General features: G+C 39.3%; 1 protein-coding gene across 6 annotated transcripts in view; it reads right to left on the reverse strand.

Annotated features, from left to right (window-relative positions):
• Nucleotides 1-5,905: 5,905 nt before the first annotated feature.
• The window catches only part of HELQ (helicase, POLQ like), a 41,849-nt gene continuing 21,382 nt past the window's right edge, over nucleotides 5,906-26,372 (reverse strand). For 3 of the 6 annotated variants that reach the window (XM_040237244.1, XM_040237248.1, XM_040237249.1), the window contains 9 exons: nucleotides 24,367-24,508; nucleotides 23,908-24,012; nucleotides 19,232-19,454; nucleotides 17,915-18,072; nucleotides 16,185-16,283; nucleotides 13,108-13,281; nucleotides 12,552-12,665; nucleotides 10,963-11,097; nucleotides 5,906-7,320 (listed from right to left, as the gene is read on the reverse strand). In XM_040237244.1, the coding sequence (XP_040093178.1) occupies nucleotides 7,216-7,320; nucleotides 10,963-11,097; nucleotides 12,552-12,665; nucleotides 13,108-13,281; nucleotides 16,185-16,283; nucleotides 17,915-18,072; nucleotides 19,232-19,454; nucleotides 23,908-24,012; nucleotides 24,367-24,508 (1,255 nt within the window). In that variant the 3' untranslated portion in view covers nucleotides 5,906-7,215. Of the gene's footprint in view, nucleotides 7,321-10,962; nucleotides 11,098-12,551; nucleotides 12,666-13,107; nucleotides 13,282-16,184; nucleotides 16,284-17,914; nucleotides 18,073-19,231; nucleotides 19,455-23,907; nucleotides 24,013-24,366; nucleotides 24,509-26,372 lie in introns of those variants that run through there. The other 3 variants (XM_040237245.1, XM_040237246.1, XM_040237247.1) reach the window with 3 other exon arrangements.

A 26,372-nucleotide genomic window follows, 5' to 3' on the forward strand; every position in this document is an offset into this window, starting at 1 on the left:
CTCTGCACTTCAGTTCAGTTCAGTTCAGTTCAGCCGCTCAGTCGTGTCCGACTCTTTGCGACCCCATGAATCACAGCATGCCAGGCCTCTCTGTTCATCACCAACTCCCGGAGTCCACTCAAACTCACGTCCATCGAGTTGGTGATGCCATCCAGCCATCTCATCCTCTGTTGTCCCCTTTTCCTCCTGCCCCCAATCCCTCCCAGCATGCACTTAGTACTGAATAAATTCTATCCTTACCGCTTTACCTAGTGTCCAGCTTATCTTTGACAAAGCTCAGACATTTTATTTCTGCCCTAGGGAGCAAGGACTGGACAAACAGAGCACAGTGCCAACAAGGCCAAGTTGTGAACTTGATCTTCATATGGCTCACGGTCACACGTGTCCACCTGTCAGGTAAAGTTTCACCAGGGCTTTTCATTGATCACAAGGTGATCCAGGTGCGAACGTAGAGATGGCTCAGCACAAGTCACCTGTTGCTGCTTTTGTGGTTTCTAGTTATTGCTTCGAGAACACAGATATACAGATGGCGTGGCTTGCAGCCTTCCCTTCGAACAGCGCAGCCAGAAGACAACCCCCCTGTTGTCTTTCACGTCCCCTTTTCCCTATCTGCTCTGCTCCCTCTGTCCAGACATTCCCAGCCCTCTCTCAGCCTCTGGTTGACCTCTTTCACCAGTTTTCCCTTCAAAAACACCGCCTCCTACTCCGTCTCTAGTGCCTTACAAGCGTCTGTTATGCAGTGCTTCATTATGTCACTTTCACACCAGCACTGGCTCGTGGTTCATCTACTTATTCTAAGTCACTTCGCTTGTGTCCAACTCTTTGCTACCCTGTGGACGGTAGCCCGCCAGGGCCCTATGTTCATGGGATTCTCCAGGTAAAAATACTGGGATGGGTTGTTGCCATTTCCTACTCCAGGGATCTTCCTGACCCAGGGATCGAACCCCTGTCTCTTATATCTCCTGCACCAGCAATGGGTTCTTTGGGAAGCCATTTATGCTCTACTGCTCCTAAAATAAGCAAGAAATCAGATAGTCCCCTTCTTGCTTTCCACCTGTAACTATCAGCAGGCTAAGCGCGTCGACACTATTCAGTAAAATGCATGTACATGTTTTTGTTGAGCTTTTGAATGATTCTAACGAATTTCAGCAAAATCCTGAATTCCTTCACTGTTTCTAGAATGGGCAGTAGATTCTCAAAGTACTTACAATTTTACACAGAATTAAACTAGTGTTACTGTACTTCATGTAGAGTGAGTAGAATTTTTCCAATTTTGTGTGTTATCATACAGTAATATTATGTTTTATTATAAAAGACACTGATTTAGCACACAGCATTATAATAGCTGGTTCTTTATACTTACATTGCTGGTAGCCTACATTTCCCTAGCTTTATGCATATCTCTTTATTATAATAACACACTTTATGCCTCTTTGAAGACAGAAAACAAACTTAGGGGAAATATCATGGAATACATGGCTCATAAAACCCCTCAGAAATTAGGGATGCAAACTTCCAATCTCCGTGATAATCGGATCTTTTTTGCAGTTGCTTTTTTTGAGTCAAGTACGGATAGAAGTTCTACATTTTACTTAAGTTGTTGAAGGGATAAATAAAAAATCTTTTCACTGGAGAAGATGCAATTAATACAAATGGTAGGTATTTACCATAGTTAACTTCTATAAAAAAGGAACCTTCTCTGTGCATAAATCTCCTTTGGGGGAGGTTTAATGATCTAATACATTTGCTTCAGCTACAGTAAAATCATTCATTTCCTCTTGAGTGGCAGTGTTAATTCTAATAGCAAAATTTTTATACATTACATACGTATGCTCTCCTGAAAGAGAATTATCATATCTTCAAGTACTCCAAGTGACCACATATCACTTGGGCAACCACTTACGAAAGAGAGCGATCAAAAGACTATTTTATAAATGAAGCATGCTAATTTATCACATCATATTTGTCATCACTTCATAGCATTTTAGGCAGGAGGAAGGCCTATTATATATGCTGTCTGAGCGACTTCACTTTTACTTTTCATTTTTATGCTTTGGAGAAAAATGGCAACCCACTCCAGTGTTCTTGCCTGGAGAATCCTAGGGACAGGGGAGCCTGGTGGGCTGCCGTCTATGGGGTCACACAGAGTCGGACACGACTGAAGTGACTTAGCAGCAGCAGCAGCAGCCATCTTGATCAAATCCTTTCCAAACACACATAGGGTAGCCTGTAATGCAAATTTGTATGTGTGTGTGTTCGTCACTCAGTCGTGTCCAACTCTGCAATCCCATAGACTGTAGCCCACCAGGCTCCTCTGTCCATGGGAATTCTCCAGGTAAGAATAGTGGAGAGAGTTGCCATTCCCATATGAATAAACACAAAGAAAGAACTACCAGTCTAATCTAGCTGTGACCTAGGCTCTGTTCCTTACCAATGGAGTGATCCTGGGCAAGCCACACTTTCTTCATTTGTAACACAGGGTAGAAAATGACAATGTACCTCAGATTCCTCAGTAAGGAATCTCTACGCATACAAAACATTTAACATATTGTTGGCACAGGGTCAGTCAGTTCAGTTCAGTTCAGTCACTCAGTCGTGTCCGACTCTTTGCGACCCCATGAATCGCAGCACGCCAGGCCTCCCTGTCCATCACCAACTCCCGGAGTTCACTCAGATTCACGTCCATCGAGTCAGTGATGCCATCCAGCCATCTCATCCTTGGTCGTCCCCTTCTCCTCCTGCCCCTAATCCCTCCCAGCATCAGAGTCTTTTCCAACGAGTCAACTCTTCACATGAGGTGGCCAAAGTACTGGAGTTTCAGCTTTAGCATCATTCCCTCCAAAGAAATCCCAGGGCTGATCTCCTTCAGAATGGTCTGGTTGGATCTCCTTGCAGTCCAAGGGCCTCTCAAGAGTCTTCTCCAACACCACAGTTCAAAAGCATCAATTCTTCGGTGCTCAGCTTTCTTCACAGTCTAACTCTCACATCTGTGTAAGCCCTCAATAAATGGTGGTTTATTGTCATCCTTATTATCATTGACAGTAACAAAAGAAAATGCAAATTCATCAGTATGATTAGGGCTTCCCTGGTGGCTCAGAGGTTAAAGCGTCTGCCTGCAATGCGGGAGACCCGGGTTTGATCCCTGGGTCGGGAAGATCCCCTGGAGAAGGAAATGGCAATCCACTCCAGTATTCTTGCCTGGAGAATCCCATGGATGGAGAAGCCTAGTAGGTTACAGTCCACGGGGTCACAAAGAGTCGGACACGACTGAGCGACTTCACCATCACCACCACCACCATTCTAAATTACTGGAAATTGTCAAAGAAAACTAAGTATAACAATACTTACATGTCTTTGTACTACTTTTTATCATATTGGTATGGAATCCAAAAGCTGCAGTGATTCTTAGTCCTTCCTGAAAAAAATAGCAGTTTGGATATTTGTTGAGAGGATAGCTGCATTTGAAATGCTTAAACTTGATCAAAAATTTGCTGTACCCAATAGAAAAAAAAAATTCTTTTTTTTTTCTTTTGGTGGTGATTGTTTAAGCTCATAATGCAAATCCAAAAAAGCTAGGACATAAGAAAGGTCGTTGTGAAGTTAAGCACTCTAGAAATGGGCAATCTTGCTCATAGCTTGAAAAAAAATCCAAAAAGGAAAACTGGACAGCAACACAAGAATTGCTAAAATTTTAATGTGTTGAAGCGCAATTCAAGGGAACTATAGGTGGACTTCTTGATGCTTCAGAGAAGTCAGATGACACCACCAAGAAGTCCACATTCAGATCGTCTCATTTTACCTAAAACTTAAGTTGGTTTAAGAACACAGGTTGAAATTCAGCTGAATATTTTCCTAAAACGTGATGCAGGTGTCGTTTGAAAGCCATTCTTGGAGTGATCCATCTTCTCCACTGTGACTTAAGTGTTCTCTGTACTTCTTTGCACACCACTCCTTCCCTCCAACTTCTGAAAAAACTAACACAAAGCAAAAATTCTTGATCTTGGCCTCAGAGGTGGGCGAAGGACCAATTAGACCAAACAGAATCTCTTCAGGGATTTCTCCACCTGGGACGGCAGCAGAGAGTTCTTTCTGCTTTTATCTTGAAGCCACTGAGTCAGTCGGTCTAGAGTTGCCTAACAAAGAAGAGGTGGCAAGCCCTGAGAGGCTAGTCTCTGGTTCCAGTTGCTCCGAGACCAGTGTGATTGTTGTCATGGTTTAAGAATGTGGCCACTATATTTTCTTTTTTGTTTAAGCTAGATATACCTGGGTTTCTATCAATCAAAACTGAAAAACCACGCTTCAGTTCAGTTCAGTTCAGTTGCTCAGTCGTGTCCGACTCTTTGCGACCCCATGAATCGCAGCACGCCAGGCCCCCCTGTCCATCACCATCTTCCGGAGTTCACTCAAACTCACGTCCATCGAGTCCGTGATGCCATCCAGCCATCTCATCCTCTGTCGTCCCCTTCTCCTCCTGCCCCCAATCCCTCCCAGCATCAGAGTCTTTTCCAATGAGTCAACTCTTCACATGAGGTGGCCAAAGTACTGGAGTTTCAGCTTTAGCATCAGTCCTTCCAAAGAACACCCAGGACTGATCTCCTTCAGAATGGACTGGTTGGATCTCCTTGCAGTCCAAGGGACTCTCAAGAGTCTTCTCCAACACCACAGTTCAAAAGCATCAATTCTTTGGCACTCAGCTTTCTTCACAGTCCAACTCTCACATCCATACATGACCACTGGAAAAACCATAGCCTTGACTAGATGGACCTTTGTTGGCAAAGTAACGTCTCTGCTTTTCAATATGTTATCTAGGTTGGCCATGCTTATTACACATTTAATTCTTAAGTGTCTTTGAATCCATTTTTATTCTCTATTGTGTTCCCACTAATCTACTTTTCTTCTCTAGAGCTGAACTGTCAATTTCTTTATATTTTAAAATCTTTTAGGGCTGATCAGCCATCACTACCCTTGGTACACTTTCAGTTGGCTCACCTTACTGACACACTGACTGGGGGCAGGGCAGATGGTCCCAAACTGCAGGCACAGGTTTTCTAGTTTCTGAAAAGGTATTCCTCCAACCTGCTGCCTCTAATCTTAATAAGTTACTAAAATAAACTATATATCAGCCTCATAAATTGATTAGCAAGAATCAGGGCTTACTTATAGACTTACTCACTTGGGCAAACTAATACAGCTGGGGTGTCTAGATTTTAAAACACTGAAGACTCAACTGTGGACCAGTGGACTGTGGACAACCTCATGGCTGAGTCCAAGCAGCCAGCAGGCAGCCAGCTGCTCTCTTACAACTTTTTAGCTGCAACAAATAGAATACATGCAGTGCAACCCGGGACTTCACCAGGGCATTAGGATGCTGTCCTGTACCTCACACGAGGGCATGAGGTGTGGTGATGTGATGTCATGCTGGAGACAAAATCAAGGTCAGGTGAAAGAGACACCCAGGAAGGACAAAATAGGGAAAATTCTACCAAGGCCAGACTGTATAATGGTTAAGTGCACAGACTTTGGTGTCCCAGGCAGCTCAGTGGTAAAGAACCTGCCTGCCAGTGCAGGAGATGCAGGTTTGATCCCTGGGTCAGGAAGATCCCCTGGAGGAGGAAATGGCAATCCACTCCAGTATTCTTGCCTGGGAAATCCCAGGGATGGAGGACCCTGGTGGGCTACAGTCTGTGCAGTTGCAAAGAGTCGACAGGGCTGAGCATGCATGCATGGACTTCAGATTGGGATCGTCCATGAGTTTGGGTGAACTCCGGGAGTTGGTGATGGACAGGGAGGCCTGGCGTGCTGCGATTCATGGGGCTGCAAAGAGTCGGACACGACTAAGCGACTGAACTAAACTGAACTGAGGTCCGAAGTCCCTGCTTTGCAACAAATATCAATAGTAGAGGACCTTGGTCAAATTACTCTAATTTTATTGGCATCATTTTTCCAACAGCATCTGCTCACTTTGTATCTTTGTGTTACATTTTGGTAATTCTAACAATATTTCAAACTCTGTCATTATTCTTACATTTGTTAACGTGATCTTTGATGTTACGGTCGCAAAAAGATTACAACTCAGCAAAGGCTCAGATGACGGTTAGAGTTTTTCAACAATATTTTTTATTAAGGTATATATGTTGTTTTTTTTTAGGCATAATGCTATTGCACACTTAATAGATTCTGGTATAGTGTAAACATAACTTTATATGCATTGGGAAGCCAAAAAATTCATATGACTTGCTTTATTGCAACAATCACTTTTTTGTGGTGGTCTGGAACTGAACTCATAACATCTCTGAGGTGTGCCCATATTACAATGAGCTAAATGTTGAGGCACAGAGAACTGAGACTGTGGATCTATCTGCAAAGTTGCCAATGGATGTCTCTCAGACATGTGAGGAAAGCTTTAACTAAACCAGTTCAGTACTTATAAATAATAATAATTACTCTTTTCCCAGTTTAACCAGTCATCTACATTTGAGCTAAGAATCAGAAAAGGGAAGGGGGAGAGGTAATATTTAAGTTGTGTTTAAAGAGAATCTTTAAATTATCAATTTGAGTAAGAATTCATTTTTCACAGAGGTCCTTACTTTTGTGCAGCAAACTGTGTAGGCGCTATGTGGCATACAGAGACCATAACACAGGTCTTGGCCCTCCAGGGGATTTTAGACATTAATAAAGCATTAAAGACCTGGACATGAGTGAGGGGCTCACAATAATTAGAGGAAGGAAAGAATCCATGGATGGGGTGGGGATAAGGCTGAACTTGGACAATTTCATACAGGAGACAGTATTTGAACATTTTTAGTTGAAACAAAGTATACAACCCATTTTAAAGATAATTATCCATGCACTGGGAATAGTATAAGGCAGATAGGAAATAGTGGGCTTGTGAATCCCAGGGAAAATTCTGGGACTGCAAATAGTCCAGTTTGATGAAAGAAATGGGTAAGAGGATAATGAAAGGTCTGGTTGCAAAGGTAGGCTGGGGATACGCTGGGAAACTTGGATTTCACTTTGTGGTGGATGCCAGACTTTTGATTAGAGAAATAATGCATAATTATTTATGTAAGTATGGATAAGAGGACTATTCAAACATTAGCCACAGTTCTTAATATATAGTTAAAATATATTTTTTCATTTATAACTTATAGGAGAGCTTTAATAAAATGCATGTACAATAAATAATTCATACTTAAAAATGCTCCTCAGACAGCTTCATGCCTTTTCAGAAGAGGCCACAATACCAGGGAAATCAGAAGGCAATCTCAATAATTCTTCTACTTCTTCTTGCAAAGCCTCTGCTTTCTCATGCAACAGCATCTACAATAAAAAAAATCAAGATGTGAAGCAAAAATATGCATTGTTAGGGAACTGCTAACATTTTACCACCATCTATTCAATACCTGAATCCTTATGTATCAGCATAATCTAGACATTAAATATTTCAATAATGAGATTGAAAAACGGTCACTTAAGAACAGCAATTATAGTAAATGAAGCTGAGGCATTTAAAGCCATTTTAGCTGATCACTGCATTTGGTATACCAAAAATAATGGAGCTTTAATACTCTCAAAGGTTTGTTTTATTGAAGACTCAACCACTTAAAATTAACTTTTAACCTATAAAATTTAAGACAATTTTGAAAAAATTTAATTGGTTCTTAAAAATGTTACCATATATATATAGATTTTATTAATCCTCACAGTTTAGTATGCTATCTTTTAAAAACCTATTGAGAGAGTTAAACCTTGGGGCCCTTTAGGGATCAAACCAGTCCATCCTAAAGGAAATCAGTCTTGAATATTCATTGGAAGGACTGATGCTGAAGCAGAAGCTCCAATACTTTGGCCACCTGATGCGAAGAACTGACTCATTGGAAAAGACCCTGATGCTGGAAAAGACTGAAGGCGGGAGGAGAAGGGGGTGACAGAGGATGAGATGGTTGGATGGCATCACCGAATTGATGGACATGAGTTTGAGCAAGCTCCGGGTGTTGGATGGCATCACCGACTTGATGGACATGAGTCTGATCAAGCTCTGGGAGTTGGTGATGGACAGGGAGGCCTGGAGTGCGGCAGTCCATGGGGTCAAAGAGTCGGACATGCCTGAGCGACTGGACTGAACTGAAGGAGGAGATGAACATGCTGGCTCATGCTTTCTTTAAGCCTTGTGTGACAATGTATCTTGCCTGATACATTAGGCTTTCTATAGGTCCTGAACTGATGATCACACAGCACAGTGTCTTACTCGTGGAAATGCTTTTCTTAGGCTCTATGTTAAATGATTATAATTGTTAAAAATCTTGCCTGGGAACCTGTTTCTCAAGACTTGTACCCCTGATTACACAGCAACAGTGTATCTAGCCCAGAGACCCTGCCCTGGACCCGTTCTCCCTGACTAATCTTGTGCCAAAGTTATTTCAGGATGTATGCCTTGGGAAAGGGTCTGGTGGAACTCTTACAACCTTGAGGCATTCTTTTTATCTATTCTCAGCAGCCAGTTGAGAAGTATATAAGTCCCAACTTAAACTAGTGAGGCAGGTACTCTTTCTACCCACTTCTGATGTCTATGTCAGAAGCTTTCTCTGTTCTGTCACTTAAAAATAAAATTTTGCACACAAAGCTCTGAGTGACTGAGAATCTTCTTTGGTCCTGGAGTTAAACCTTCTCCTTCAAAGACCACAAATCCAGCAGCATCATTTTCCATAAGCTGTCACTATCAGTGTTTCAAAGAAAACTTTTATTCAAGCTCCTAAAACTAATATGGTTAATTTCAAAAGGAGCATGATAAACAAAGAAAGTATTTCTAAACCTAGTACATAGTAGATGTCAATGAATATTTGAATAATGATTTTCCCCCTTTCTTTAAAAACAATGGAAATCAAATGTTGGTATTTGTTGCAGCTGGGTTTGTGTATATTGGTGTGAAATACTTGCATTATTTCTCTTACAACATTTTATACCAAAAAGCTCAATAAAAATCATAGAAGAAAAAAACCACTCTCTACCAATTTGATATAAAGCATAACATTATGCACATTATTGTGCCTGAAGCTGTCTAATACTTTTAACATTTAAAGTCACTTATTAAATACTCTGGCCATTGACACTGCAGCTCCCTTTGTACACTTTTTTTTTTTGATGTGGACCACTTTAAAAGTCTTTATTAAATTTGTTATAATATTGCTCATTTTTATGTTTTGGTATTTTGGCTGTGAGGCATGTGAGATCTTAGCTCCCGGACCAGGGATTGAACCCATACCCCCTGCACTGGAAAGGCAAGTCTTAACTCCTGGACAACCATGGAAGTTCCCCTTTGTATCTTTAATAATATATAGTCTAATACTATAGTCTTGCTCTACTACTTACTGACTAGCTATGTTTCCTTGGGTAAATCACTTCATTTCTTTAAATCTCATTTATTTATTTATTCAAATATTTGTTAAACATCTACTATAGGCTGAATACCGTGCTAGGTGCTCCAGCAATGAAGTAACTACAATTTCAACCCTATCAACCCAAAAAACTCGTTATCTACTAGGACAAGTTGTAGTGTCCTGAGAGGGCTGTGGTGAAGATCAGTCACAGTAATCCACAAACAATGGGAGAGCCTTTCAAAAAAGTAAGCTGGAAACTTACTTTTCAGTCAGTTCGATTTACGTATGACAATAGTGTAACAATGAACTTAAAAACACACACACACACAACTACACAATTCTAGACCACAAGGATGGAAATATAGTTGAGATCAAGAAGGAAATAATCCCTTGCTATTGGGTTGTTAAATTGTGTCCAACTCTTGGATACGATGCCATGGACTGTAGCCCGCCAGGCTGCTCTGTCCATGGGATTTTCCAGGCAAGAATACTGCAGCGGGTTGCCTTTTCCTTCTCCAGGGTATGTTCCTGACCCAGGGATTGAATCCATGTCTCCTGCATTGGCAGGTGAATTCTTTACTGCTGAGCTACCTGGGCAGTCCAAATAACCCCTAACAGCTGCATAATGGATTTACCCACAGCGGGCAGGAGGGTACTGACAAACTGGGTTGCACCTAGCAAAGTGTAACCAGGATAGTGAATAACCTAAGAATAGACTGTTGACTACAGGTGAAAGAAACAGAAAAGAGAAACCTTTGGAGGCAACAAGAGCTGTTTTCAGTTCAGTTCAGTTCAGTTCAGTTGCTCAGTCGTGTCTGACTCTTCGCAACCCCATGAATGGCAGCATGCCAGGCCTCCCTGTCCAACACCAACTCCCAGAGTTCACTCAGACTCACGTCCATCGTGTCAGTGATTCCATCCAGCCATCTCCTCCTCGGTCGTCCCCTTCTCCGCCTGCCCCCAATCCCTCCCAGCATCAGAGTCTTTTCCAATGAGTCAACTCTTCGCATGAGGTGGCCAAAGTACTGGAGTTTCAGCTTTAGCATCATTCCTTCCATAGAACACCCAGGACTGATCTCCTTTAGAATGGACTGGTTGGATCTCCTTTCAAGTATGTGAAAAACCACCAAATGAGAAAAGGAAGAGCCTGGTTGCAGAAAGTAGTACTATGATACCATGGTAGGCATTTCAAGGCAGCCTCATTATACTGGAATGCTGTTTGTAACACTGAGTCCAAAAATAGAACTTAGTTCTCCAGGTTGTAAATTCCTTGTCAGTGGGGGTGTTTAAAGGTGAGAAGACCAGATGTTGGGGATGCTGAGGAAAGGACTCCTGTTACAAGAGTAGTAGGAGGCAGAATTCAATGAGTTCAGAGTTCCTTATATGTCAATGAACTCTTAAAAGTGCCTTTATTTTTTAGGAGATCCTTTTTCTCTTTTTAACAAACCTTATATCATGACATATGCACTATTTTTATCCACATATTGTGAATATATATTTTTGTGCCTATAGTAAATATGTCTAAAGTATAAGGAGATAACTCTGTAAAATATCATAAAGATTAAAAAATGCCTTGTTTTCTTACCTTGGCTGATGAAACAATTTGCTTGGCCTGGCGTCTTGATAAATGATCAATTGTCCTTATCAGCACTTCAGGATTTGCATTAGCTAAGTGTGTTAGACTTTTATAACCTGCATTGTATAACTGTCTTGCTCGACCCTGCAAAGTATTTATAAAAATCATTAGGATCAGAATTGGGGATTAGGAAAAAATAATTAAGTGTTTTACTGAAGGGAAAAATTCACTTGCAAGAGAAAGGAATAAACTAAGATAATAAAGTAAATATGAAAAGATAACACATCAGAATCTGAAGGAATTTTAAAAGTGTTTTAAAAGAATTTTAAAATAATTTAGGTGGCTCCAATCTGACTGCAGGAGAGCTAGTTTTCTGTGCAGCTGAAGTCAATTGATGTGTGCTGCAATCAGAAATCTGAGAAGGCAATGGCAACCCATTCCAGTACTCTTGCCTGGGAAATCCCATGGGCGGAGGAGTCTGGTAGGCTGCAGTCCATGGGGTCGTGAAGAGTTGGACATGACTGAGCAACTTCACTTTCACTTTTCACTTTCATGCATTGGAGAAGGAAATGGTAACCCACTCCAGTGTTCTTGCCTGGAGAATCCCAGGGACGGGGGAGCCTTTTTCGGCTGCCGTCTATGGGGTCACCCAGAATCGGACATGACTGAAGCAACTTAGCAGCAGCAGCAGCAGCAATCAGAAATTAGAAACCTGGGGACTTCCCTGGTGATCCAGTGGTTAAGAATCCACCTTCCAATGCAGAAGATGTGGGTTCGATCCCTGGTTAAGGTTAGGATCCCACATGCTGTGGGGCAACTAAGCCCATGTGCCACAATGACAGGTCCCACGTGCCACAATGAAGATACCCCATGCCCCAACTAAGACCCAACACAGTAAAAAATAAAAAAATTAATTAAATATTAAATAAACAGAAATAAAAAACTCCTTAGGGTACTTGGGGGAGGGGCATTAGTTCAAATTCTCAATCAAATGTTTTAGTTCAGTATCCCTAGAATGTTCTCACTATCTACACAGGGACCTCTGGAGTGTGTATGTGAGTGTATGCATGAGTGTGCACGCTTTCCCAAGCAGAATTCCTCTGGTTGAAGAACTGAATAACAGAATAAACAGAAAACAAGGGTTGATCAAAAATAGAAAGCTGAGAAACCAGTTGAGGAAACCTTCATTTCATTCTCTTAGAAAATGTAAACGACCTTCACTGCCACCGAGTGGCCACCACCTTCAACTAGCACTGTCTAAACTGACAGTGAGTCAGAAGGTGAGTCTCTGCTGAGAGGAGGAAGGTACGGCACACATGCATGCTTGGAGGAAAGAGGGGTGGCACGTGCACTTGGGGAGAATCACCCTGTCTCTACTGTTACATTTATCCACAAATGTGATTCTACATCAGGACTGCTTCTGGATTGATAGGGATTTGGGGGAGGCCATGGCAGCAATTTATTAAAAACAAATAAAAAAGATTCCCATGATAAATGAGTAATACAGCTATTGTTGCCACTTACTCTGTGACAGCAGTAAAACTTGATTTTTCTGTGAGCTGAAATCATCTCAGTTGGGGAGCTAACAAGTCACTAACCTCTAAAACCCCAGTCACTTCCATGAGTGGGATTAGCTCTGCCTTTACACAGTAGGTCAGCTTCTTGGTGAGTTCTCCCAAAAGGGCCCTGTAAACCCAGAACTCCTCAAGCTCCTGCAAAACACAGAGACTCGCAGAATTGAAATGTCATAAGTTATTTCAGAATTCAGTATGTGTGGTAGGGGGCTCAGAAAGGACTCGCCCTTTGGTAAACTCTGGAAGTTGGTAAAGCCAGAGGCGAACAATGACTCTGAGCAAAATTACTATGAGGAAACATGGCAGAGGTGGAGGGATTTGAACAGAACGGTTTTAGGATGAGGACAAAGAGTGTAAACCGAAAAATAAGTCAACAGGAAGAATTCTAGGGAGGGGGGTCCAGGAGAGAGGGAACACATGTATACTCGTGGCCGATTCATATTGATGGCAAAAAACATCACAATACTGTAATTATCCTCCAATTAAAATAAGTAAATAAATATTTTTTAAAAGAGTTCTGTTCACTTTGACCAAAACATCAAGATGTGCTGAGCATGTATCATCTAGTTAATGGAATTACCTCACAGAAATGTAACACACAGGAGGAGAATGCCGCAGCTGCAGAGAGAAGGCTTTGTATATATCCTCGAGGCATGTTAAACTTTTCAGACACGCTCCAAACGTTGGTCTCTTTGAGCAAAGTATAAAGAATGAAAGACAGGTACAGTCTGTTGACAATGTTCTTGTCCACCTTCTAGAAAGACACAAATAAATTCATGTATTGGACCTGCTTAAAATGTACACCACATTCAAACTGGACAAAAGGGAATGAGAATGAAGCTACACACAGCAGGAAGAGGACAGAGTGGTTCTCCAGAAATAAATCGAAGTCATAACAATGTGCTTTAGGTTAGTTCGAAGTACTATTTTTTCCAAGTCTATAAAAAAAGAGATATGTCAAACTGTTTCCAATTTAAATTTCCTTCTGTAGGGAGTGTAGTGAGTTGAACTGTCCCTCCTCAAAAGATATACTCAATTCCTAACCCTTGGTGCCTCTGAACGTGACCTAATTTGGAAGGGAATCTCTGCAGATGTAATTAGCAAAGGATCTTGAGATGAAACCATCCTGGATATACAGGGGGCCCTTGAGCCCATTAGTCAATGACTGATATCCTTATGAGAGAGAGGATATGAGTGACAGAGAAAGTGGTGTGAAGACAGAAGGAGGCAGACTGTGGTGAGATGGTGACTACAAGGATTGCTAACAACCACCAAAGGCCACAAGAGAGGCAAGATGGTTCTTCCTCAAGCCTCTAGAAGGAACAACTCTGCCAGCATCTTGATTTCAGACTTCTGGCCTCCTGACCTGTAACAGAATAAAGCTTTGTTGTTTTAAGACACCGGGTTTGTGCTAATTTGTGATGGCAGCCTTAGGAAAAGAATACGGGAAGAGAAGGAGTTGGGGAAACCTTTACATTTACTGTAGAATTTATAGTGCTGAGTGTTAGTCGCTCGGTCATGTCCAACCCTTTGCGACCCCATGGACTACAGCCCACCAGGCTCCTCTGTCCATGAAATTCTCCAGGCAAGAATGCTGGAGTGGGTTATAATAAGCTTGTTTATATTGTAAACTAAGAGTAAATATTAGCTCCTATGACTTAAACTTGGTCATGGTAAATAATTAATGTTTCCAGAAGTTAAAACACTGAAAGAGAAATGCTTCCTGTAGTTGATAATTTCTCTTCTGTATATATGCTTTGGCCTGTGGTGCCTAGTGATTATTTTTTGTGTAAAGCATTTCATAGCTAATACCAAGCTAACTCAGAAACTGAGTAACACATGCTTGAAATCAGAGAAAAAAAAAAAGAATGAACTTTAAAGAGAAAAGGGAGGTTTAAAAAATAAAATTATATCCTCTACTATAGTAAAAGAATGTTTAAGATGAGAACTTAGAATGTTTGAGAACTTAGATGAGCACACTGAAGGACGTGAGAATTTTAGATTCTGTATGTTTGATACTAGATCACCCTTTTAAAAGCTTTAAGCTGAAAAAGCATGATAGTTGAATAACAACTAGGAAAAGATCACTTTTTAGTTTCCCAACTTTAGTGCACCTTCATTATTAACTATAAATTGAGTCAATGCAGATTTTTGCTTAGAATGTATTTTCTAAGCCAAGAAAAATGACATAATTATATTACACGGCGAGATAAGTCACTTTATGCCAATTTCAAGATCTTTTACAAGAAATGTTTAAAGAAAAGGTCCTTTCCAATGTGGAGAAATCAAGTAGATTTTAAGCAAATATGTTCTCTAGAAATTTGTTTAAAAAGATACTATAAAGTATTAAAATAGTAACTCGTTCATTTGTAATTAAGATAAATCCATGCTCATATAATTTAAATAATTATAAATTGAACAAACATTTATTGACTGTTTTATAAAATGTAACAAAAATAAATTCTGATTCAAGTTTCAACAGATGCATTATTGCAACATGATTTTATAAGTGTTTATTACTTGGCAATGAGCTCCAGATTAATATTTTTTTTAAATATATTTTAGAGTTTGAAACAAAAGGTTTAAGAAATATTTTTATTCAACATTCTGAAGGTCTAAACAATAGTCACTTCTGAGATAAAAGACCCAATCTAAATATTGACAACAGGAATACTGAAGTACCATGCACTTATACTTTTATGATACTTCAATACAGGCGACAGCTTCACCATTCAATTCAAGTGTAAGTAAAACATCTTCCATTTTTCAAAATGAAACAGTAATATCTATATAAATTTAGAAGATATACAGGGAAATGGTAGGTAAGATCATTAGGCTTCAATGAAGATTAGATTACCAAAGAAAATGAAAATTGAAAAAAAAAGTGTAATTATTATGAGGTAGAAAATTATGTTAATTAAGGAACTGAATGTGTGTTTGCCAAAGAATTATTTTTACTTCTTGTACAGTTAGTGGCGTATTCAGCACTTGGTTCTTGTTTGTTGACTTAACTTTAAAAGACAAAAATATAAGATATCACACAAGAGTACTTGGCTTCTCTGCTTCAACCTACTAAAATGCTTTATGTACTTCAAGCACATTGGTAGTTCTTTGGGACAACGAAAAGCACCAACAAAAACAAAAATCCAAAAACTCGTCTTATGTTAGAATTCCTGATGCCAAGTGGATGCTTAAGAAGAAGTTTCTAGAAAACTTTTCTCCCATGAACTGAACTTATTTCAGGATTCTTTTCTATAACATTGTGAAAATATTTTACAATTGTTATAATTTAAACCATAATAAGTAGCCTAAGAAAAATAGATTAATAAGGTTGACCTTTTCCTATGCTAAGAGTCTTAGATGTGCATGGCTATTTTAGAAATACAAAGGTACACAAAAAACGGCCATCACAACCACCCAGAAATAACATTATTTTAAAAATATACCTAAATTTCTGGTTTGCAGATGTTTTGAATAGTAAAGTGGTAATTATATTAAAGACAAAAAAGTGAACCAAAACGATCAAACCAACAAAGAAGATGAGATGACAGCATTAATTTCTGTTACGTGAACATAGCTATTTAGGAAAGAAAAAAAGACTGTGGTTACGTGAACTTAGCTATTTAGGAAAGAAAAAAAAAAGACTATGGTACGTACCTTCCTAATAGCTTGACCTGATGCTTTCTTCCCAATATAGTTCTCAGAGACTCCAACCAGAGCAGCGACATTTTGTTCTGCTGGACTGAGTTGGTTAAACTACACAGAAAAAGAATATAGAGAAAAATTAAACTGTAACTTTAAAAAGTCTGCCATTAACCAAATCTAGTAGTCATATCACATTTTCATCATTATAAAATCTATGAAAAATAACACAAATTTTACTTACAAGTATTGCATTATAAGTAATACAAATAACACAAGTATTTACTTACAAGTATTTTACTTACAAGCTTGCAATACTTTTAATGTATTATTAAAATATAACAAACTTTAGTAGAATGAACTTAAAGACATGGCCACAAATACTGTAACCATGGTCTATGATTTTCATGGACTGTGTTTATGTTTCATACGGGAGATGTCTGGGGAGGGATAGGAGGGAAAGGTTTTGAAAGTAACTGCACTGTTTATACGGAGAAGGCAATGGCAACCCACTCTAGTACTCTTGCCTGGAAAATCCCATGGACAGAGGAGCCTGGTAGACTGAAGTCTATGGGGTTGCTGCAAGTTGGACACCACTGAGCAGCTTCGCTTTCTCTTTTCACTTTCATGCATTGGAGAAGGCAATGGCAACCCACTCCAGTGTTCTTGCCTGGAGTACCCCAGGGACGGGAGAGCCTTGGTGGGCTGCCGTCTATGGGGTCGCACAGAGTCGGACACGACTGAAGCGACTTAGCAGCAGCACTGCTTATATACATGTGTTTGTGTGCATGTGCTCAGTCATGACCAGCTCATGGACTGTAACCTGCCAGGCTCCTCTGTCCATGGGATTCTCCAAGCAAGGATACTGGGACAGGTTGTCATTTCCTGTTCCAGGGGATCTTTCTGACCCAGGGATCAAACCTGTGTCTCCTGTACTGGCAGGTAGATTCTTTACCACTATGCCACCTGGGAAGACCTGCATGTTGCCACCGCCTGTTCAGAGTAATATCATAGTAGACTGTACTCTACCACTTGGTTTTGTGATAGGTACAGCCAGTTCCACCTTGATCCTGGTGCTAAAGATGATTATTCCTTCTCAGGTATCAATATCACTGGGTTTGGTGTGATAGGACGTGACACCGTGTGTGACTCTGATAGAGCTTTCATGTAATTAAACTCTCAACCATCAGCGATGGTTTTCTTTACATTTCAGGCATTAGAAAATGTAGTGGTCCCCACATCGCAAGAGTAACCACCTTGAAGGGATGGGGACCAGATATGGTCCTTTCTTCTCTTCTGCACCTTTCTTTATTTTTTTGACAATGAACATGTTTACATTTGACAGAAAATATTTAAGTGAAACAAACAAAAAATGCTCTTGCCAAAAAAAGTATTAGTTGCTCAGTCATGTCTGACTCTTTGCAGTTCACATGGACTAACCCACCAGGCTTCTCCATCCATGGAATTCTTGAGGCAAGAATACTGGACTGGGTTGCCATTCCCCTTCTCCGGGAGATCTTCCCGAGCCAGGGATCAGACCCAGGTCTCCTGCATTGCAGACAGATTCTTTATCATCTGAGTCTTTTTTCTGGCTATGAAAATATACTTGAAATTGGGCTTTTCATCTTTCAAAAGGCCCAATTTCAAGTATATTTTAATAGCAAAAAAAAAAAGAATAATCACATGATAAAAATCATATTGTGATTAATTATTTTAGCTTGTATTGCAAAATCTTATCTTCTCACCTGCCTGAAGTATATCATCCAATCAGGGTCACACTGAGAAGCCATATCATAGGGAGTTGTTAAGTAGATTAGATGAAGAAAGCTTTCGAGCATAAGTCCCTCAAGACCTTTCTTCAAGTCTCTGTAAAGAATGTCACAATAAGCCAAATCTATAGTTCCTAAAAGAAAGACACAAAGAGTTCATTTTTCATAATCACCAAAGGAGGAAAGAGGTGATTTTAAAGAAAGTCTGGTTTACCTAAACATAGCAAAAGTCTTGAGGGACTTCCCAGGGGGTTCAGTGGCTAAGTTGTCACACTCCCAGTACAGGGGGCCCAGGTTCTACCCCTGGTTAGGGAACTAGATCCCACATGTCACAAATAAGAGTTTGAGTGCCACAACTAAAGATCCCTCACAGCCAAATAAATTTAAAAAAAAAAATTCTTTACAATTTCTTACTATGTAACTTAGCACAAAACTTAGGAGGTCACTTTGATATTATAGTATCCATCAACATTTAATAAGTACATACCTTCTGACCTAATTAATCTATTCTTGGGAATCTAACCTAAAGAAACATCTCCACACATATCCAAAAGTACATGAACAGAGATGCTCTTGTTTATAACAGAGAAGAATCAGAAACAGTGTAAATGTCTATCAATAGGGGAGTGGTTAAATACATTACCGTATCCATAGTATGGATGACTACTGTACTAAAAGAAAATGAAGTAGATTTAAAGGGACTGATGTGTGAAGATGCTCATGATATTTTATAAGTGAGAAAAGCAAGCTGCTTCCAAATGCTTGTACTATTCAATATGTATGTGTGTACAAGTGTGTGTGCTATATATATATAGTACATATGTATATATGCATACATACATGTAACACAAACATAAATGTACATACACAAAATATTTAGAAGAATATATATAAAATTGTTATGAAATTTACAGAAAATTTCTAGAAATTGCTATTGCTATTCTTGGTAGGATATTAAGATTTGTATGATTATAAATCTTGTATTTGTATGAATTGTATGATTGCTGGGGGAGGCGAGCATAAAGAGCAATTGTAGGAATTGTGTGACTGCTGGGGGAGGCGAGCATAAAGAAGGGAGGCTCATCTTTTCCTCCATGTATTTCTACAGTATTCTAAATTACTTGCAATTCAAAACATTTTTCAACTTTTAAAAATTGAAGTAGTTTTGCAGTTTGTAAGATAAGATTATTATTATTAATATGAAATTACAAATCTAATTTAGAGTTACAGAAAATTTCTATTTTTTCCAATGCATTTCCTCAGATTCATAGTCAGATTCAGGTAAGCTCTTACCCTTAAAAGAAGCTCGTCCCAACTTTGTGATACGAAAATTATTTTGGAACTCTTCTTCAGACCCATACATAGTATCTTTTTGTAGAAGTCCTTTTTCTGTCAAGTATCTAAGTGATTCCATAGTTATTTCCCATAGACTTTTTTCTTTCAACAAAACCTTTTGCTGAACACCAAAAAATGTACCACTCATAAAATGATATATGTCATCCAGGTTTGTTGCAATCTGAAACAATTCAGGATACCATTAGAGCAGCTTCTCTAATTCAAGGCATCATTTTGAATGAATAATTCAACATAAGGACTCATTTCCATAGCTCAAAGCTATTCAAATAAAAAATCAATATAAAATCTACATAGTTGCATAAAGGTACTTTTATAATAATATTTTAAAATGACAAGAAAAAACAATTGAAGGGAGAATACAGTTATTATATTTATACTCTTAATGAAGACATCTACACATTTCTGATTCAAAAACTCCTTAGGTTTTTGAGTAATTTTTCACAGTATCTCCAAAGCTGTGCCCTCTGCTCACTCCCTACTAGTTATCACTAATTCCCACTTGGCCTCCTTCAGAAATCCTCCCTCCGTCCCTTTCCAGCCACATGTGAAAATATTCTTTAGCTCTAAAAATTGTATTTAAAAAAACACATATGGAAAACACAACTGAAAGTCTCCACTAAAGCAGGATCGGACAATACTCTCCCTGACATTTTACCTGAAAATAAACAGCAGTTTTCTATCTCTTTTTGTCTCTCTCATCCCCATCTCCTTTCCTTGTTCTTTTGCTGCCGTTTTTTTCTCCCCCAGCTCACTGTTTAAAACTTATAATAGCAATGGAGGTATTCAGACGTAGAGCTGACTCTGAGTGTGCATAACTTACATTCGCCAATTTTAATGAAATCAGCATGTAATACTAAAATATAGTCAATCAATGAGCATATTTCTCTCTGTTTCAATTCCGATGATATTTCAGTGGGAAAACTTAAGTAGTAATTTCACAGTAAACCAATATAAAGGGTAACAAAAAATATTATGGAGCAGGGACATTTCCTATTGCTTTTTCTCCTTTTAATAAAAGTCCATCCTTAACATAATATTCATTCAGGCTAAAACTGCACTTTTAAGATATTCAAGAACTGATACTCAGTTTACAGATTATCAACATACTTAGTTTCTATATTGTTTTTTAACTGAGTACAGTTAACACTGGGGGTAAACAAACAAACCAACCCCTTTACTTGATCCTTCTAGCTACCATCACATTATCTTTGTATCCCTCTGTAAAAACTTTTAGACATAGTGATTTTAACCCACGGTGATAGCTTCTATCTCTGGCTTCTCCACTGTTGCCCCAACCTGCAAGTGCAGCCATGACCAACTCCAAAGCCAGACCATAATTCAAGTATTTACTGAATGCCAACCACATGCCAGGCACTATGCTAGTCACTGGGATTTGGTGATACAGGAGTGGACCTGTCCCAGGGCTTCATTCGGTGGGGGGGTAAAGTTATCAGCCAAAGAAAGTCACTAACAAGAATACAACTACAAACTGATGGGTGCTACTAAAGGAAAGAAGGGTTTTTTTTTTATAAATAGTATCCAAGAGACTGACTGTACTCGGGGGGAAAGGAAGGCTTCCCCAAGGAAGTGGTGGTGAAGTGGAAGTCTGACGGTGGAGTAGGAGTGGGTGAGACAGAGCGCTGAGATGAATGAGTCCCAGGCTTGCAGACCAATGCGGTAGGGAGGGCATAGAGCATGAAATGAAAACAGAAGGGCAGTGTGTCTGGCGTGCAGAGTGTAAGAGTATGTTGAGAGATGATAAGGATGCAGAGAGAGGCAGAGGCCAAATTTACACAGTGCTGCTGTTGTTCAGTTGCTTGGTCATGTCTGACTCTCTGCGACCCCATGGACTGCAGCACGCCAGGCTTTGTGATAAGGGCTTCCCAGGTGGCTCGCCAGTAAAGAATCTGCCTGCCCATGCAGGAGACGAGGATCCGATCCCTGAGTCGGGAAGATCCCCTGGAAAAGGAAATGGCAACCCACTCCAGTATTCTTGCCTGGAGAATTCCATGGATAGAGGAGCCTGGTGGGCTACAGTCCATGGGGTGCCAACAAGTCGGACACAACTCAGCGACTAAACAAGACCATGATCAGGGATCTGGACTCAATCCTAACAGCAGTGGGAAACAACCACTAACAAATTTTAGACAGAAAGGGATTTATATTTGGAGAAGATCGATCTTTTGAAGAATAATATGGAGGGGGTGTGGGAAGGCAGGGCACAGCTGATGCCAGGAGACCAGCTGGGCGGCCATCACAGGGATCTAGGCAGGACCTCAGCACCTGGAAAAGAGTGTGCAAGCAGCCTGTGTGGCCTCTTTTTGCCTCGGATTCTATTTTGTGTGAAAGCAGAACTACATTATTTCATTCAAAGGTACACAAAGATCAGAGATAAAAACATACCAAGTGTCTAGCAGGGTGTCTGAAACATAGTTGTGAGAAATGATCACTGGAGGCTCCCTGCGTCCCAGGGCGCAACAAGTGTTATGTTCTAATTCCTGGAGTTTCCATCTCTTCCACCAAAACCTAGTGTCTCCAAGGATGCCCACCTCTACCCTCCTGCCTCTTGACCTCACCCTGCCCTTCTCACCTCTCACCCCTATCCCACTGGTTGTTTCTGTCTGGAGGACTTGACTTCTTCAATTCTAACTCCAAAGATTTTTCTGCCTCTCCACCCTGTCTGTAATTCCAGCCTCCTTCCACAACTAGGGCCCTGTGGTGAAGCCTTACCTCAATGTGCACGAAGAACCCTGATGGCCTGTTCTTCTCAGCACAGGGCCCAGAAGCCTCGTAAGGGCAAGTTTGGAACAACAGTTGCCTACTGGCTAATCTTCTGAGCTGACTCTGCCTGGTCTTCTTGCTGCTGTACTTCAATTGTTAATACAGAATTTAACTGAAACTGTTGAGCCCTATGGATCTGGCATCGCAGGCCCATAAAACCACACCCTTATGGCCACGTCGGCACCCCCAGGATTCCTGTACCTGAGTGCACTGGTCTCAAGTGAAGCCTCAATTCCATCGCCTTGCATGGAGTTCTAACTCATGACATACACGTATTTGTCAGATGTATATTCTCTTCCTGCCTTTTCACTGCTTAAGTAGCATCTTTTGAAGAGAATTATGAAAATATGAGGTCGATTGATTTTTTTCTCTTTTTTTTTTTGATTTTTTTCTTTCATGATTTATGTTTTTTGCTTTCCTTATAAGAAATCTTTGCCTACCCTAAAGGCATTTCCAAATAAATTTCAGTATCGATCTGTAATTTCTTAAAAAAAAAAAAAAAAAAGAACAAAACCTGTTGAGATTTTGATTGGGATTGCACAGAATTTATAGACCAATGCGGGAAGAAGTAACATCTGAACAAAAGTGAGTGCTCCAATTCATGAAGACTCTCTCCATTTAGGTCTTTAGAGAAGACTCTCTTTAGGTCTTCTTTAATTTCTCTCAGCAGCGTTTTATAGTTTTCGGTGAGTTTTAAGTGAGAGTAATTTACACAGGGTAACAAGAGACCAGAGCTGTGACTGGGACACAGGTATGTGTGACATGAGAGCCCTTGCTCTAAATCACCACAGAACACCTTGACGATTTCTCCACTGATACGTGACTGTGTTACAAGTCTTCAGTCTAGTATTTAAGCACTCTCTCCCATCCTCTCCAACTATGGCACACAGTCTGGCCCAACTTTTTCCACCCAACTTTCTACTCTTTGGTTATCTTCAGCCTTCCTCTATAGCTACAATATCCAGTCTATTGACTGTTATTCCACATCATCTTAAGGTTTCTCATCTTTCAATTTAAGTACCTGGAATGGCTTATTCCTTCCCTCTGTTTATCTAAAACCTCTATCTCCTTCAATACTCAGGACTAATTCTTTTCTGTAGCCTTTGGCTCTTATGCCAGGGGATAAAATATTACACCATTCATCTGCAAGGCAACCAAAATGGTCTCATGATATCTTTTACTTATCAATTACCTTTTGAACTTTCACTTATACCAAGCTGGGATAATAAAGGTAGGCTATACGATAGATTAAGAGTCCTGGTTTTTAGTTAGATAAAGCTGAATTCAAACCCTGGCTTTACCAGTTTGGGACTGAGGGACCTTGGGCACAAGAGAATAAGCCTAAAAAAGAGGTTTTACTCAAGAATAACCTGAAAAAAGAGAGTCAATTTCTAATCTTAGGGAAAAGAGTGTTTTCCCATTGTGCCCCACCCAACTTTTTTTTATTTTAACTTTCTGCCTGATAAAGGCTATACTGACTTCAAAAATGTTTATTATGGTCAGAGGACTTACAGGGGATCTTTTCCTACCAAGGCAGAGATGCTGGATTATCTGACATCAGGACCCATGCTTGTAAGGCTCCTTTATCCCCTACAGTATCCACCAGTCTCTTACTTGTAATGGATGCCCAGTTATTATTTGTTCCATACAATTCAAAGAATTAAAAATCCACATATAAATCCAGTTTCAGATTTATCATGTCACAGACTGCTCTTTTTCACATTATATAGAAGTGAACATTTTTTTCAACTTTCTTTACAGTTTTCAAAACTTTTCAACGGCCACTGTCTCAAATAATAGCAATAAGATATAAAAATATTTTTTTAAAATACCTTCAAACCAATCAAAGAAAGAAACAAAGTTTGGATTCCCTTGGTGAATTCCTGAACAAGATGGCTATAGCAGTTTTCCAATGGTTTGCTTATTAACTCCAATACCTACAAGAGTTAAAGCAATACTATGTTTTACATTATTATAAAAAATAAATTGTGTTCCATATAAAATTTTATAATTTGCATAGATCTTGTGGAGGTTGGGAGAGAGAAAAAACAGAGAGACAGAAAAATAAGAATTTAGCAGGTATCCACAAAAAAATGGAAGAAGATAGGGAAAATAGTTTTCATTGAAATACAGAACTATTCAAGCTACTCTTTCTAATGCTTAATCACAGAGAAGAAGGAAACATTATTCAAAGGAATATTAATAATTAATTTTTAAAAGATGATATCAAAGGGCGAAATTAAAGACTGAGAAAAGACAACAAAACCACCAACTAACAACCAGATCATTACCTGTTTCTTGTCTTTTTCTTGCAATATAAGGATACTCTCCCCAACAGAATCTATTCCAGCACGGCCAGCTCTGCCAATCATCTGTTTATACTGATTCCTCTTTAAAAATTCCTTAGCAACATAGGGTGCTCTTAATATAACTCTATGGAATTGATAAAATTAATTAAAAGGGGTATTAGATCTATACCATTAGCATTTATTTTTAAACTCTTTATTTCCTTATTTTTATATGATATTCAGTTTAGTGACATATTAACTCAAAGTAATACGTAACTACTATTTACCACTAATCTATGTTATGATGTTCTAGGTTCTTTATGTACATTATCTGTAATCTTACAAAACTTGTGGTGATAATATTCTTATGTACTTTAATTTTCCTTTACAAAGTGGTTGAAGCACAGATAAGTAGCTTATAAAAACCAACAAGATTAGTAATTAACAGAACCATAATTTGAGCTTAAGTCTGCTTAGCTGCAAAGCTTATGATCAATCCACTATAGCAATGCTCTCAAAAGGTTTTTGATTTGATACTCCATAAATGAAAAATCTGACCACAGGCCACTAACATATGCATATTTATTTATGAATTTGTATTGTCAACTACATAAAATTGCAGATTTCAACTGTTTTTGACCTACAACATGGTGATTTCAATCCTATTTATGTATACAGATGTCTATAGCCAGCTTTCCTGTTCAAAGGTAAGAGAAAATCTGTGCTATTGTCCTAAACTATTCAACCAACTCCTTTATTTATAAATCTCAATGGACAGACAAGATTATCGAATACATGAAGAAAACAAATGACACAGAAGAAAAACAATGAGAACATACAGAATATACATCTGACAGAGACAGATAATACAGGGAACAGAAAAGAACTTTAAAAATTGAATTAGTATGCACAGAAAATTTTGGAGGGTACTGTATTTATAGAAGAACAGAGTACTATAAAGAAAGAACAATAAAAGAAGAGAGTTCTTAGAAATAAAAAACTAATTCATTTAAACAACTCAACTGAAGAACTGAATAATGAATGAATATAGTGGGATATAATTAAAAACTGATTTTGTAATATAAAAAGTAAAGGAGTTACATAACTCATATAGACTGAAAAACGTGTAAGAAAAGTTATGAGATATGAATGACCAACTTAATTATCTAACTAAAGTTATAAAAGCAGAGAAAGAGAAAATGGAAGAAAAGAAATAATATAAGAAATAATTGAAGATAATTACTCTAAGATGAAGAAAGGCATAAAACTTTAGACTGAACATGTACCCAATGGCTAAGCCGTATGAATCAGAAGTAGATAGGGACTTCTTCGGTGGTCCAGTGGTAAAGAATCTGCCTGCCAAGGCAGGAGACACAAAAGATGTGGGTTAATCCCTGAGCCAGGAAGATTCCCTGGAGTAGGAAATGACAACCCACTCTGGTATCCTTGCCTGGAAAATCCTAAGGATAGAGGAGTCTGGTAGGCTACAGTCCACGTGGTTGTAAAGAATTGGATGCAACTGAGCACACACATTACAAAATGTTGAGGTAAAGGAGTACATCAAGGCTGTCTATTGTCACCCTGCTTATTTAACTTATACACAGAGTACACCGTAAGAAACGCTGGGTTGGAAGAAGTACAAGCTGGAATCAAGATTCCCTGGAGAAATATCAATAACCTCAGATATGCAGATGACACCACCCTTATGGCAGAAAGTGAAGAAGAACTAAAGAGCCTCTTGATGAAAGTGAAAGAGGAGAGGGAAAAAGTTGGCTTAAAGCTCAACATTCAGAAAACTAAGATCACGGCATCCAATCCCATCACTTCATGGCAAATAGACAGGGAAACAGTGGAAACAGTGGCTGACTTTATTTTTGGGGGCTCCAAAATCAGTGCAGATGGTGACTGCAGCCACGAAATTAAAAGATGCTTATTCCTTGGAAGGAAAGTTATGACCAACCTAGACAGCATATTCAAAAGCAGAGACATTACTTTGCTAACAGAAGTAT

The sequence above is a fragment of the Oryx dammah genome, unplaced genomic scaffold (assembly GCF_014754425.2).
Source record: "Oryx dammah isolate SB20612 unplaced genomic scaffold, SCBI_Odam_1.1 HiC_scaffold_3, whole genome shotgun sequence".
In the NCBI taxonomy this organism is placed as follows: Eukaryota; Metazoa; Chordata; class Mammalia; order Artiodactyla; family Bovidae; genus Oryx; species Oryx dammah.